The sequence below is a fragment of the Anticarsia gemmatalis genome, chromosome 13 (genome assembly GCF_050436995.1).
Source record: "Anticarsia gemmatalis isolate Benzon Research Colony breed Stoneville strain chromosome 13, ilAntGemm2 primary, whole genome shotgun sequence".
In the NCBI taxonomy this organism is placed as follows: Eukaryota; Metazoa; Arthropoda; class Insecta; order Lepidoptera; family Erebidae; genus Anticarsia; species Anticarsia gemmatalis.
Window position 1 is genome coordinate 9,880,311 of NC_134757.1, and position 16,547 is coordinate 9,896,857.

The following is a 16,547-nucleotide window of genomic DNA, read 5'->3' on the forward strand; positions in this document are numbered from 1 at the left end:
CTTTTCTTTTATTAAGTTAACGGAGACTGGGCTTTGAGTCCAAAATCACACACAAAAAATTTGAGCCAAGTTGTTATATACCTAACTTAAATTGTGTACTTTCTTTCGATTGGAATATCATGTCACGTGAAAATCAACGACATCTAACCAATTATATGGTCTATCCTATTATAAGAAATGCCAAATGGTTTGTTTTTCTTTGACATAAAAACACGGAAGCAATTGAAATGCAAAGTAGATGCCTTTGCGATAAATTACATCCTGAACGAGGATAAAGACTAAAAACGCTAGGACACCTAGATATTTTTTTTGTTAGGACAGGATTTTAGCGAAGTCTCGTTAATTTCAAGAGTATTCATATATTTTATTACAATATAATTTCTAAGGATAACACAAAAGCAGCGCGAGTTAACTGCCTACATAACATAACAGAACAATGGGACATATCAATTGTCAAAAAGAATGCCATTATGATACTGTACACTGCCCATTCGATCTAATAAGTGACGCTTGTGTTCCCGGTATTGAAATAAACCACGCGTAAATGCTTTGATTGTAGAAATATACGCAGAAAATTAACTTGGCTTGCTTTTATGATTCTGCACTTTTCAATGGTACTTAGAACCACTTAAACTTCTTCCCTCCCTCCTCTTTTTGTCTTGTCGTAATAAGTTACAAAACTTGTGAACGAATTTTAATGTGATTTTCATCTACAGAGAGATTCATGAAAGAAATATGGTATAGTTTTGTATCAGTTCCGAGTCCTGGCAAAACCAAATATAGTCTTCATATTTAATTTTATAATAAATCGAAATTTTGACATTTAGAATGTACTGCCAAATTGTTTCCTACGACACCCGCCAGAGGCGCTGATCAGATTTTCATACAAAGTTTCTCGATGACAGTTCGGTTGTCGGTAGTCGTCGATAGTAGTAGAGAATCGAGGCACTGTAGCGCGATTCTGTAAAATCGGTACTGTCGAGTAGCGAAATTTTGACATTTAGAATGTACTGCCAAAATGTTTCCTACGACACCCGCCATAGGCGCTGATCAGATTTTCATACAAAATTTCTCGATGACAGTTCGGTTGTCGGTAGTCGATAGTAGTAGAGAATCGAGGCACTGTTGTCTCAATTTAAAGAACGAAGACATTTATAAAATCCAATATGTAAACAGCGAATGACAACTTAATGAAGAATCCAATTTCAAAACTGTAACTCGTCCACTTAATATTTTAAATTAACCTGACCAATGCATAAAAACATAATGAATATAATGATATATCTCAACGTACAGTTACACAGGCTCCACTTGTATTCGTATGCATATTATTATCTAGAATTAAGATAAACATCAATAACGGTATAGCATATTTATAAGAAATGATATTAAACCATGCAAATTGCCTCGCATATGAGATATCAATGCTGAACGAATGCAGATTACAGGTGTAAAATTATGTGTAATGATCGGCTATTAAATATTATAATATCTACGATGTCATTTTGTGATTAAAACATTAAATATTTTCTCATAAACTGTCGTGGTATGTGACAGATGTGCTAGTAATAATTTGCAACTCGATTACCTTTTGCAATTCATAAAGGTCGAGGTAAGGTGGCCTGAAAAAGTTCGCAAGTAATTTCGGCTTCTCAAACCACAGTTACGCGGTGTTCGCCAGTAATCAAAGAGTTGTAGCAACTTTTAAGATATTTTTCGTTGATGTAAAACATTTTTGAGGAACAATTCTAAACATAAATAATTCAGTACTTATAAATAAAAAATCAAACTTACATTTACTATTAATTGAAATATACGTTTAACTGATAAAATAAAGAAAAAGTTAGTGCCGGCTTTTGACTTGATGTACAATAGAAATTACAATAGCGGGATGTATATTTTATAGCAATGTGCACCATAGTATAGTCTCGTACAAAATGGATCACTAGAGTCCCGTAGTCAAATAAGTGTTCCTCTATCTTTCAAGCCAATTGTAGACTAGCAACAATGTTGCAGAAACTAATGCAGTACTTAAGTTCCAGCTTCCTCTACTCCAAGCTATCCTATATTCATAAACCATTTAACTACTGTCTTATCAGTGCATTCTCCCGCATTTTCTCAGAAGTCTATTGCACCACAATTAATGTTACATTCAGCTGTTTCGCAGTACATTTGATAACGGTTCCGGTTATAGGCTCATGATAACATCGTGGTTGTGGGCGGGGATTAAGGTACTACTGACGAAGGGCTTACAGGGGCTGATATGAAACTTGAGACGGTAGCTTGTGATTTGTGGTTATGACCAATATGGAACTGAGGTTACGAATTATTGTAGGTACTTTGTTTGATGATTCTTATAGTGCAGTCGGTTTTCATATGTAAGGATGCCTAACTTCGGTCTATAATGAATCGTCAGTCTCTAAAGTTACAAATTAAATACATATGTTCTACGATTATACGATATTTGAAATTTTAATTGAATTTGTTTGCATATCTTGTTAAGTAGTGACTGATGTCGATAACTTTTAAGGCAGCGATGGCCTTTACCAGACAACACACTATTACAACTGAAAATAACCAAATTTATTATAAATTTTACTTCTAAAAAGTTCTAGACAATAACTAACTCCCATTTCAACTTATTTCCAGAAGGTCAGACAGTGGAACGCGGCGCCAACTACAACGGCGAGGTGTGGTTCAAAGCGGCCACCATAGCCGTGCCAGTGTGTGGCGCGCTCATACTGTTCCTGTTGGTAGCTGTGGCCGTCCGCCTGCTGAAGGCAGATGCCCTGTTGCATGCTGATAGGAAACTCAGGTAAGCTTTCCGCTTGTTTCAATGCGATAGTTAGATGTGGATGGATAAATAGCTGTACAGATAAGAGGTACATTAGTTGCGCGATTGTATAGATTTTCGTTACTATTTCACACTAGTATGGAACTTACTACTACGGAAATTTATTCTATAAAGAAATTACAGCAAGCTTTCTTTGTTAAAAATACATACTATGTTTTATAAGTTTCGTATTTCCCTCCATACTTAGCAACAAAAATGGTAACAGCAATATATCTAACCAAATTTGGTAGATGACACACATTACACGAAAGTAACATGACTCCTCATTTCTTTAACTCATTGCATTTCTTGATAATATACTAATTTTACTTTTTACATTTTCAGAGGCGGCTACATGTCACCTTTAGCTCAAAACACGACAGAAGACGTCAAAAAGGTCTGGGTTGGGACCCCTTCGGCCCCGCTCCTGGTGGCTCCTGGCGGGTGTCTCGTCGCAGTAGAAAGAGCCCAGCTTGTGGACCCCTGCCAACAACTTTGTGATATCCAACGATAGACATTAAGTGCGCAATCTCTTAGCGGGTTGTATCGTGAAATGGTGGACTGTGATGTGATTGGAGTGAAGAATCGTGGATTTACCCTTTCGAAAGTTCTGGACTTTTGAAATTATGTTAGGAATTGACTTATGAATAAATTATGACTACGTCTATGATGTAAATGGACTTGTATATGACAAATGTGAATCTAAACTCTCAGGCCGTGGATTCGATGAGCAATAGGGAAGCTATGATAAAATGTATTTTTGTATAGAAGATTAAAAGTAGTGCTTATAATGACACGTACACAGTCTTGTATAGGAAAAAATCAGATCTATAAATAAACACATTACCCTCATTTGCATCAAGCAGTCGGGTAAATAGAGCAAATTATGACACCATTGCTCATCGAAATCACGGCTTAGAAACAACACAAAAAATGACAAAACAAACAAGTTTATTATCAAGAAAATGTTCTGAAATATCACTTAATAGGTTGTGCATTATTCCCGAGTAGAAAACTGAAGTAATGAGTGAGCGTATCGATTGTATGTATGATTAGGTTAAAAACGACTGATCGCCTCGCCACTCCATGTGAAAGCCATTTGTAAGGTGTTCAAGCAAGTTTTGCATAGAAAATTTACCTTTTAAACTATTTTTTTTTCTGTCACTATACCTATATTAAATACAGAGTGGGAATAATATTAAACTTTCATATTGTTTCTGTGACGACCACTTTATTTAGCACAGGGTGTCTTTAACTTTGTATAAGTGGTAGATGGTGCGACTAAAAGTGACTTGAGAGACGCCTCTCTGTTTCCTATAATGAACTAATTTTCATATGATTTTCATACAGTAGTGGGACATTTTATAAAGAACTAGAATTCTGGACATGATCTAGTACTTTATCAATGTTTCAATTACTCTTAAGATTTTCTAGAAAATTCTCTGTTGCAAAACTTAGGCGGTAACATCGGGCATAAAAGTGGCGATACGGCATTTTTTATGAATCTTATTTCGTAAAATTGATCTCAGATTTATACAATAAACCCCCACGTCACGGGACGACCCGCGGGTATACCAAATTTACCACAATTGTATATTTTAATATTATAAATAAACTTTTCTTTAAGCGCTTTGTGTTCCTCTATATCTTTGTAAATGTATACCTTTTTAGTGTAAGACGGTAACTATGTTATACCAGTTACCACTGTGAAATGAACTACCAAATTTACTGTGGGTGTATCTGAATAATTGTCAATTATAAAAAATATGCTGTCGAATTTTTAGACTGCCAATTTTCTATCGAGAAACTAATATGTACTTATTTACTATAAAAATAATAAAATAGAGACTGCTGAAATGTTGTCTTGTGACACTCAAAAAACAGTGTCTTACCCAATATGAATTCAAAAAGTAGGTACATATTAATTTCTTCTTTTAAGTACATAATCAAATTATACATTGACAGCGTAGGAATAATATGAAATGGCTAAAAGGTATTGTCACTATAAAAATGATTCCCGAGATATTATAGTCAAAGCAAAATGCATGTAAGTAGTGTCCGTATTTTTATGAGTTGGGGTTTTTATAAAAGGTAAAGCAAAAGTACTAGACCAAAGATTTTAGTTCTTTAGCTACCTTTTTTAACCATTTTGATAGTTGAATGTTCTTTGGATGAAAAATATATCTGAAATTATTTTTGTAGTCAATGCCTTTTTGTAAGGTCGCAAAGGAATTGATATTTTAATCACGAATGATGAATGTTTCACAAAACATAGACAATCTTTAGTTATCTATATCACATAATTTCTGCATGCATTTCCTTTAATGTAATAATGTAAATGATTGTATTTTTGTAAATATAACATTAAGTTTTGTTACCTGTTATCAAGTTGTTAAGCTCACTTTCTATGCGTGAAAAATATTCAAAGTATTTCCTAGTCTTTTTATCTGATTTTAGCATATACTATGTACATTATATGTTAGCTTTGAATATATTTCACATATGGTCGGTTAAAATAAGGTTATGTTATCAAATTTAATGGAAAAAATTATATATTTTCGTGTAAATATTTAGTTTAATTGGGCATATATTCTTTATAAGTTATATCTAGTGCACATTAAACTTTTATACTGTCATTGTTATTTAGTTTTCATTTTCTTTTCCAAACGCACGTTTATTTCATTCTGTATGCTTAATGCATGACTTAGAATTCAATGTCATCGTCTCATGTGGTTGATATATTATAATTTATCTAATTACATGTAATATGTATAATCAAATAAATAATACTACAAATGAGTCATCTAATACTGTGTTATTTACTTTCAAATAAGCAATAATACAAACTAACAATGCCACTATAATTGAATTGTCCAAACTACTCACTACACATTACACATAGGGTGACAAACACATGACCTCCTTTGCCTCGCGCAGTCGGGTATTGAAGGTAACCAATGAAAAGCAATCCGGGAAGTAGTTATTTAGTATATCCAACCTACATTATCCTATTTTGTTGTGAGCAATAAACTACTAAAAGTAATCAAGTTGTTACTTAGTAAATGATGGTAATGAATTCAAAATCAGTGCGAGACATGAAGAGAGCGTGCGTTAGATACTCATTCTATAGCCTCAAACATTAAAACATGTTGCAAACATTGTATTACTTAATGAACATAGATTGGAACTAGGCGAACTCGATATCGATAAAAACTTTTTTTGCATATACTATGCCGAACAATATTGAAGTTTGAATTCATAATTGATGTTTTCGCGTAAATTATATCTTTCAAATTATATCTTTTAATTGTATCAAACTTTTCCGTAATACCTTCGTGATATTTTTAACCGACTTCAAAAAAGGAGAAGGTTCTCAATTCGACTGTATTTTTTTTTATTAATTAGATAGTTCGCCTAATTTCAATGCTTAGTCATTTTCATATCATAAATGTATGCGAGGCTAATCATCATAATAAGCAGAAACTGTCATGAAAATAAGCTTCCGAGAGGTGCCTTACTCTTAGAAATAATAACTAGGTGCAAGTAAACGAAATACTCCGTAATATAATGAATATATCTGCAATATATGTAAATATTATTTGTATGTGTAAATTAATGAAATAAAATGAAATTATTTTATTACTGGAATAATGTTTTTTATTACCCTTTTGATAAGAAAACTTTATAAGCAAGTTAGCTAACCAATCATTTTTAGCTACCTACCTACAACCAAATTATACCGATATATTTTTAAACTTCGATGCACTTATCAATTATCAGTATCGTAAAATAAAGGATTTTCTAAACTATTAACAAGCTGTTTGAGGGTCATAGTGACAAAAGCTAATGGAAAATTACTACAAGTAAGTAAATAATTAATTAGTCTCTCCTATTTAGAAACGCAGGAAAAAACACAGTTATAATTTTCATTATTAAAATCGCTCCAATCTTAACGATGTCAGGTTGAAGATTTCGATATATTTTTTCCGTTAATCGGGCATATTTGGGTGCAGCAACGAAAGTCAAATCAAAACATAAAAAAACTGGACTTAGGTCAAGCAACTCGTCAATTTATTAAAAACCTTGATTGTAGCAATTATTCTCCGGAAACATGGCGACATTTAAACAGTTTCCGCTGTTTTTATACAGATAACATCTTTTATCTAACATCTAAATACATAAAAAACACCCCAAAAATACTCCAATTTAAACCTTATGCTCTAAGAAATAAGTACGAGATAGATCTCTTGCGAAATCCAGTGCAAAACAAAGTTATAATTTTAAGTTATTAATATTTTTCGAATATTAATATCGGTAATTAATTAATAGAAGTATGCAATAAAAATCTATAAATAAGCCGCTTCAAATAAAAAAATGCATTATAAGATTAGTTTAAAGACGTGAGTGTACTTTATAAGAAGAGCAAAAGGTAAGTGTTCTTTCATATTATTTTAGACTCAGTTGTGCTATACCGATGATAGAAATTGTAAGAAATGTTTTTGTAAAATATAAAAGTGGCGTTAGTTTTAAAAATATTGAATATTAAAAGATACCTTAATACGTAAAAAATTACGCTAAAAGATTTGCAAACGATCGGTAGTTAGACCACCTGTACTATGGTCGGACCGCAGAAGTATAGTCACGTTTAATACTTTTAATGCACCTGGGCATGTAAAAGTTAGTGTTTTTACTTAAGAGTTATAAATTTTAAGCTAAGATAGAGATCGATGGACTCAAGACCTAACCTCTTCCTCGTTCGGGAAGAGACCCTTGCCCAGCATGGAACAGCAACGGGTTAATAATAATAAAACATACGGCGTTGTTATTTAACTATATTTGTGGTTAATATAATTCTTAATTGTGCAGCATTGATAGGTTTTCTAACAAGTCATTAGTTTTCATACCCCAATGTGTCTACCGCATGATTTCGAAGAAACACAAGTAAGTTTAAAGCCGGCTCTAATTATAGTTATGAATAAAAAACTAATAATTGATATAAGTACAAGAATTGAATGCCTTGAGTGCCATTCTTTGCCAAGGTGTTCTGGTAGCCATGTCTAGAATAATAATAGGGTGTCCAGTCATCTAGCGCTGATTAACAAACGTACTCTTGTCCCTATGGTACTTTATATGCGTATCACGTTGCCTTGCTAGGTTTTGTCTCCGGTTTTGCTTGGTATATCAAACGATTTTTTTCTCTTTATGATAAGTTTATGTCAAATTTAATTGGTAAATAACGTGATTCATTATCACGTGTTAATAAATGCTATTATGCATTACTTAGTAACTATATTCCGCTTGACGTTGCCGTCGTAGATTCCCGTGACGACAGCGATCGCTGCCTGACATAAACACAGAGTATATAAACTTAATATAAAATGATAGTAAAGTTTAAAAAATCAGTGAAAAAGTACGAAGCATATTTGCCTTAAAAATATAACCACCGCTGTATAAAAAACGTAAAGCCTTAATTTTATATACTAGCTCTGTTTAAACGGGCAAACTGACACAAACAACCGCCTCTTATTAAACATCTCAAAGGCAATTGAACATTGGATTGTGTTCAACAATAATTAAAGTACCAATTATTGGTATAAAATGAAATAAATACTAATTCAGTGATCATACAAATCGTATCTCCAGATACCAACCAACATTGCAACACAAACTTCCGTTAAAATTGTATCCTAACTTAATTTAACAAAATTCTTTGACTAGTTGAAATAATTCGTGGATTTAATTTCAGGGAGCCATGACTAAAGGCAAGAATAATCATAAGGAGAAGAGACATGAAGGAAAGGTGCTGAATTTCGACCACCTCGTGTTCTACGTGTCTAATGCTAAAACTGTAAGTAGACCTTACGTAGGTTCTTTAGTTATAACTTCATAAGGATCTGTTTTAGTAAAAGCTACAGAAGATTTTTTTTAACCCTAGTTAACGGGAAGACAGAGTAACTAATACCACAGTTCAAAAATATTATTGATTGATTTACAAAAAAATTACATTCAACCCAGGTTACCTTTCTTATATTACCCGTTGGCTTTTCCCTGAGATTACTATTTATTAGACCTCTATTGTCCCCGCCTGTATTATCGTCCGAATATCACCTCTACTACTGTCTGGTTAGACTTTTTTGAGCTATATTCGTTTCTAATGTACTAAATAAATTGCAGACTGCCAGTTATTTCGTGACAAGGTTGGGATTTAAGCCTTTGGCTGTTCGTGAGGCTACAGACGAAAGACCTGTGTTGTCTCATGCTGTACGGCTTAATCAGGTAAGACAATACGTCATGTTAATAGATATGATTTTATGAGAGAAAGAGAGATTTTGTCGCTAGGTTAAAGGTGCTTGTAAAGATTTCATAGCTTCGCTTTCGATATTATCCATGAATTTATCAGATGAAACTATTTAGTACCTATTTTAACACACATTTTACTTTTACTATTTCTTTAAAAGATAACAATAATCTTCGAATCACCAACAAGCTCGGGTGGTGAGATAAACACGGACCTGTTAGCTCACGGCGACTTTGTCAAAGACGTGGCTTTCGAGGTCCATGACTTGGATGAACTAGTCCGAAGAGCGAAGGAGGGGGGCGCTGAGATTGTGAAGGGAATCACTGAGGAGAAGGACAAACTTGGTACCGTCAGATATGCGGTACTTAGGACGGTAAGACATTTTTTAACTGCATTATTTTATGCCAAATTCTTCATTTGAGTCTCGTAATGACAAGGTTTACGGATGTCAATGAAGCAAGGGAAGTTTGCAAGAATCGTGCTAAGTGGCGTTCTCTGATTTCTGCGTAACTCTATCAAAAGAAAGCATGATTTTATATACATATAGTCTCTAGACTAAACGCAGAAAACTAAATCACTTTACAGAACTACTGGCTGGGCACAGTTTTCCTATTGACATGCTAAATAAAACGCAAGTATTTACTTAAGAGAAAATATAAACTAAGTAGGAATCAACACATGTTGTTTTTAAACAATTGAATCTTGCTTAAAAACGGGTTTGTAAGAGCCAAAAAACTCTAAGATATCTTAATATTGTTGTCCCTGAGGATTAAAATGTAGTAAATGGAAATGTAAGCCTGAAGGTACTATTCTTCTTCTTCTTCGTGTCAATGGTTTTTTTTGTCGTACTTAATTACCTCCAGTTTCTAATTAGTAATAGATAAATAAGGTACTATTAATAACACACTACTATTAAGACCCAATTCTTGGTCTCGGCGTGGCCTTATAGTTCCGTAGTGGAACGACATGTAGCAAAACTAACATACTTTGAAACAAGATGACAATTTTATCAGGCGCTTTTCAGATCTACATAAAATAAGCTTTATTATAATAGACCTAGGCAACATTAATACAACAGTACAGATAAGTATTTCAAGCAAAACATTAAAAAATATTGATAAAATTACTATTAATAATGATTTTTTGCAGTACGGAGATAACACACATACGCTGATCGATCGCAGTAAATACAATGGAACACTATTACCGGGATATGAACCAGTTGACAATGATATTCTTGACAATACTCTGTAAGTTTTTTTACTTTTATTAACAGGTTTTACTGGTTATACACAACTACAGGATATTCTGCTTCTTATACAAGAAATTACAGAAGGGTTTAAAATTCTTGTAATGCAAAAAATCCACCCCAATATTCTGATTTCTTTGAAGATGGTAAACACAAATATTCCTGATGGATCTTAATTTACAATTCTTTTTGTTTATAGGACGTAGCCTATTGCGACATTAAAATTTGCTATAAGTAACTACTAACTTTATACTGGGCTTTTCAACAGTTTGGATGAAAGGCATTTTTTCTAAATATTTTGATGATCTTTTAATAGTTTTAGTTGCTAATTAGTTCACGGCATATTTTTTTTATGGTTAGTTGGTATTTATATTATTTTGTTAACGAAACACACCCAGAATATCCCCGAAATACTCGTGTTCTTTAAATTTTCAGACCTGAAACCAATTTAATGTTCATTGACCATGTGGAAGGGAATATGGCTGATGGGACTCTAGAAGATTCTGTAGCTTGGTATGAGAAGAATCTTAATATGCAAAGGTAAGAACCATTTAAATAGAACATCCATAACTTCAGTTAACCATTTTTGAGAGATCCTTTGCGACCTGACCACCTAAATTTATAAGCAAGGAGACCTAAATGACAATTTCTGGATTATTTTCCTGTTATTTCTTATCTATGTCGTTATTTCTGTTAGTTACTTCATCTTTTTCAGCTAAAATAAGATCAACTGGTTCTCTTAATGCCATTTTTTCTATGTATTCTTTTATACAACGGGTTATTTCACTTTCAGATTCTGGTGTGTCGACTACAAACATGACTTAGTTCCGTATTCCTGCATCAATTCCGCCTCCGTTATTAATAAACATGAAACTGTCCTCGTGAGTATCGTTTAAAACATTCATATCAACGTTAGCATTACCCTATACACTCATAGTCACTGATTGTGAGAAGGCCCGCCCTCCCCCCTCCAAATTGGTTTACTCGTAGCTAATCTAGGTGGCGCTTTAAGCGGCCGCTTTAGTACTGAAAATCTACCAAGAGATGACGCTGTCCATATGACGTCATTTTCTGAATCGCGGTGTTAAGATTCTCCGCAACAGAATGACTACCCCAGAACGCGAAATTTTCGGTATCGCTTCTCGGCCTTTTGGCTAAGATCAAAGTGTAGTATCTGTTCTTTTCAGCTTAATATCTGAAAGTTCCCTCATTGAGGGACCAGTATATTAAACTGATTTTTGTAAGCTGACGGGATGTTCGGGGCTCGCTCCACTCCTGTCACGGGTCGGCCCGGCATTGCAGTGCCGCCGGGATCGGCCCACATAATTCCATATTATATCTACATCACCATGAACTCTATGAAGCATCAAGTAGAAAACATTAATCTGCGCTTCTAATCTATTCTTTAAAAGCGTCTAATCTGACAAACATTACGTCGGCAAATTTTTCAAACTTGGCAAATGATAATGTCATACTTAACAGATTTTCTAAAATTACTAAATACCCCTTATTTACAGTGCACATAATTTGTACTCATGGGCCACGCAATGACATAATTACAAATTTTCAAAAGAGAAATCCGAAAAAAATATCAGTTAACCAAGTAATCTTAAATTCAGTGTAATTCTTAATACACTTAACAACAGTTTCTATGCCGCGTACAATAGTTATAAATGATAATGAATACTATTGTAGACATTATAAGTTATTGCGACTGATCTTATATGCAGTTAAACATGATTTTTGCTTTTATTATATTACTAAAGTACCTACACTTTCAAAAGTGCTTATCTATATTACGATAAGATTACTAAACACTGTTTTCCTAAACTTGGCACTTTCAGTACCGGGTCTCCACAAATTGACATAATTAATCATTTCTGTTTGTTATTTTTCTATTGCAGTTGTCAATGAACGAGGCAGCGAAAGGCTTGCGTCCTACGAGCAAGGCTACAGAATTTGTGAAGGCTCTTGGCGGTTCTGGAGTCGAACATATTGCACTTTATACTGATGATATTGTTTCTACTGTAAGTTTGTACTTAAATTTATATTTTAAGAATATCCTAGGCCGAGGGCAAGAAATACAAGCCACCTGCCTGTTTGTATTCATTTGCAGGAAAGGGGTTAGCAAGCTTTTAATAGAATAAAATTAGGTTTATATTCATATAAAAAATTTTAAGATTACCCTAGGACGAAGGCAAGAGAAACATATTCAATGCAAACCACCTGGCCTGTTTGTATTCATTTGCGGGTAAGGGGTCCGCAAGCAATTTTAACATGATATTAACGGTGTAATTTATGTATTATATTTATTATTTAGTATTTTAAATAATTTCAAATGCATTCTTAGTATAAGGTGGGTAGGTACACTGGGTACCCTAAATAAGGCCTATTTCTTAAATTTCCGAAACCGAGAAGCGGGTAATTTAAGGAATAGGCCTTATTTGGGTTACCCACCTTATAGTACATACCTACATATATAACGACGAAGAAGTCCCATTTAAATTTTTAGAACTAGTGAGTACTAGTGACGTCTCCCATTCCACCTTTATTCGCAGACATTACAAAAATAATTATTATTCTAACATTTGCCTACACCCTAAATAATCACGATAATTATAAAAACAAACACTTACAAGATCAAACTGCACTTTCTGCGGCTTACAACAATAACGTGTCCTTACGTGTCTTCTTTACCAGTCGGAATGAATGCAACATGGCGTATTTCACAAACGGAAATCGCATATCTAAAATATTTTAAAATACGACAATGCTAAATGCTTTACGACCATAATCTTTTTACATCAAAAATTCTTATCAAATTAATTAGTAATTTTAAAGCTTTTATTTTATGCATTGAATTTATCTATTCTAAATTCTTATTCAAATCGGATGTGTTTTTATCAAATATGAATATGGGAACATGTAATAAAATCAGTTTTTTTAATTAGATGTTATTAAAGGTTGATAAAAACACGTCAATTGATGCTTATAAATCTTTATAATAATTAATAATATGGTTTAGGTAATTAATCTTTGCATGTGAAACAAATATGTAAAAGTTTCAGTTTTTATTTGATGGATACAACAAAAATCAAAAACTTTCATTTTAAAGTTACAAAATCAAATAAGTGAACAATAATATTTTGGAAAGACACCAAGAGCTTATATTGATGTTTAGTTTGATTTGATAAATATGAATTATTTAATTCGTTATTCTTTACGAAATTTACGAATCCATAGTAGGTAACACTACTAAGATGACTTGAAAAATAAAGTCTGACTGCGGGTTTCTGAGGCACATTTAGCGATAGTTTATCTATTCGTTAGCGGTTTTTTTATATGAGTTTAAACCCTATTGAATAGATAAACTACCGCTAAATGTACTCCGAAACCGGGGGCGAGACACGTAAATAATATTTATTTATTTATTAGCAGGCATGCAGTTGTATACAGCTGGTAAATGCCTGTATCCTGGTAATTCACAATGGTGATATATTTTCTATATTTCTTCTCAGATGCGCAGTCTTAAAGCCCGTGGAGCAGAAATAGTAACCTGGCCGCCGACATACTACGACTTAATCAGGGAGAAGTTGAAGTCAAGCTCTGTGAACGTCGCAGAGAGTATCGAAGCGTTGCAGGAGAACAGCATCCTGATAGACTTCGATGAGCGAGGGTATATGCTGCAAGCTTTCACTAAGCACTTGCAGGCCAGGCCTACTGTGTTTATTGAGATTCTTCAGAGGAGGAATCATAGGGTAAGCATCTGAAGTCTGTTTCAGATAAGCAAGACACCAAATAACTTTGTGTGTCTGAACTCTGAATATAATCATAGTAAGCTGATGCGAGGGTTTAATATAAATAATTAAAACACAACATTTTGGAGAGTAACAACAACGACAGCTACGTTTTCTTCCGTCACTTGCGTCTATTGATGGTTTGATCTCACCGGTCACTCGTTTTATAGAAAAATAAATACATTAAGTACAATTGAAACTGTCACACAAAAAAAATATTATTATGTTGCGTGAGCTGTTGAGTAATATTTACAAGGGTGTACGTAAGACTACTACTGCACCCTATGTTTCGAGATAAATTGATGCTTTTTGTGTTTGTAAACTGTATATTTTGTGAGGAAATAATCCAGGGGGAAATAGGTTTAAAGCGACGATGTATAGAAGTACATAATAATCATGTTTTTATAGCGTTTGTGTATTCCATAAGGCTAGCCTGTTTTTTGTTTCTTGTTTTTCCCAGGGTTTCGGTGCTATGAACTACAAATGGGTATTCGAAGCGATTGAACGTTTGGATGCTGGTAAAGAACAGAGCGTGACCGATGACGGCAAGAAAAACGATGCTGCTTAAATAAAATAACAACGATATTGTATACGCAACGATATTAAACGATTTTTACTTCAAAGGTTTATGTTTTAGAAATATAATTGAAAATTAATAAATGTATGTTAATCTAATTGATTGATTTTTATTTATCCTGAACATAATATTCATATTATTACAATGTTCATTTTGGTAAGTTGTGGGATATTACAAAAATATCCCACAACTTACCAATTTTTCTTATAAATTAACCTCCTAAACGATCCTGTAAACTGTAACTGTAGTTTCTTCACGACGCAATATACAAATTTATATGTTACATGATGTTGTTGCTTTATCTAAATTATTATACAAAACGAAGAATATTTACTGACTATCCTGCTAGGTAGGTATAAAGTGTTTTCAGACCCTTCGCATTCTAGATATTCTGCCATGGTCGAAAATCGCAGACTAGGTACTTAATTTCTACGTAAAATAAAAAAACAGTGCCGAGTGCAAAGAAAGCCTTTAAAATACCATTTTCTTATAACTAACAAAATAATAAAATAACATTCAGATCCGTAAATCAGTAGGTAGCAACGTTTTCATAACATTGAAATGTCATGGAAAATTCTATGATATTGCACAATATTTCGCAATGAGTGGTCTGATATGCTAAACCGACCGACCGGTCCGGGATTCGAACTGCTACTAACGTGGGGTAGAGACTGCCAGCGCTTGCGCACACAATTTATTCTACTTCGCGAGTAGTTTGTATTGTTGTATCGAATGAATGGAATATGTGTACAGTTTTATATTAAGTATAGGATAACTTGTTAGGTATGTTTTGTATTGCGGTAGTACATTTCAAAGATAATTGACATATAGAATAGAAAAATTATGTTATTAACAGATATAAATTTGGAGGTTATCAAAAAATATTAAGTCATAAATTTCGTAAAAAATATTGATGAAACCACTAAAGAAGACATAGTTGAAAGCTCTATTAAAATGCCTGTCTTTTGCTATAACAACATCCCAAAACCCGAATACTTAAAAAAAGTGTTCTTAAGTCATTAAACTACCAAACTTAGAAGTTAAAAATCATGAAAAATTGAACAATTCCGACTCAAAAACTGTCTAGCTAAATGCATCTTTGCTTACATCTACAAAAACAAACGTAATACTATATTTTCATTCATACATCACAATATCAATATGGGTTACTAAATCAAGTCTATTCGGTTATGCCACTTCACCCCGTCTCTGTGCTTCGCGCTAAAATCCAGTTTTCTATAACCGATCGCATTAGCATTTTGTTTATCACGTCTTGTACGCAGTGGGCCGATCGACGCAGTTATTGGACAAAATATTGTAAGTAAATAATAAGTAGTACGCAATTGATGCAAACAACTGTGACGTAGTCACTCCGTAGTGCAGTGAATAAGGTTGTCACGTGTTACCATTGCGTCGGGAGGTTGTTTGATTCCCACATGGAACAAAAGGGTAGATGACTACCAGTCAAATCAACTTCTCTTCTACAGGAATACGAAATAGTGTCGTCAGTTTAGTATTTTCGTTGGTATCAAATGAGTGCATATTAAAATGTTTCAGTCTGTAGTCATTTAAATTTCAACACTGTTTACCAGCAAAATTATATAGCATGGGCATTTTATATGGACCTCTTACGAATACAAGTTAATAATTTTTCCTTAACCCAGTCAAATATCCAATTATTTGAGCAATTTCGTTTCTGGTGGTTCTTTGTGTCCGTTGTTTGTAATTTAAACCCCTGCGACACGACAGAATTTTTTAGTGCGGGAGTTGCTTTTAATTTGATTGTGATAAAG

The 16,547-nt window shown here is 33.5% G+C and overlaps 2 protein-coding genes and 1 non-coding gene across 5 annotated transcripts in view; all 3 read left to right on the forward strand.

The window, feature by feature from the left end:
* LOC142977604 (BMP and activin membrane-bound inhibitor homolog) overlaps nt 1-5,641 on the forward strand; it is a 64,779-nt gene extending 59,138 nt beyond the window's left edge. Inside the window, exons 4-5 of one of the 2 annotated variants that reach the window (XM_076121589.1) lie at nt 2,650-2,815; nt 3,179-5,641. In XM_076121589.1, the coding sequence (XP_075977704.1) occupies nt 2,650-2,815; nt 3,179-3,347 (335 nt within the window). In that variant the 3' untranslated portion in view covers nt 3,348-5,641. The remainder of the gene's footprint in view (nt 1-2,649; nt 2,816-3,178) is intronic. The other variant, XM_076121590.1, reaches the window with a different exon arrangement.
* Nucleotides 5,642-7,211: 1,570 nt separating this feature from the next.
* On the forward strand, nt 7,212-14,855 carry LOC142977954 (4-hydroxyphenylpyruvate dioxygenase-like). 2 transcript variants are annotated; one of them, XM_076122105.1, is made up of 10 exons: nt 7,212-7,262; nt 8,580-8,681; nt 9,008-9,109; nt 9,292-9,504; nt 10,281-10,381; nt 10,816-10,920; nt 11,174-11,261; nt 12,285-12,407; nt 13,899-14,138; nt 14,638-14,855. In XM_076122105.1, exons 2-10 carry the CDS (start codon nt 8,586-8,588, stop codon nt 14,743-14,745), a joined length of 1,176 nt encoding a protein of 391 aa, XP_075978220.1. In that variant the 5' UTR covers nt 7,212-7,262; nt 8,580-8,585; the 3' UTR covers nt 14,746-14,855. The 2 variants fall into 2 exon arrangements, with proteins under 2 accessions (XP_075978220.1, XP_075978219.1); XM_076122104.1 differs by lacking the exon at nt 7,212-7,262 and having other exon boundaries at nt 8,465-8,681.
* Nucleotides 11,515-11,707, forward strand: LOC142978066 (U2 spliceosomal RNA). The gene has a single exon (XR_012959741.1). It is a non-coding gene; the product is annotated as a U2 spliceosomal RNA (small nuclear RNA).
* Nucleotides 14,856-16,547: the final 1,692 nt, after the last annotated feature.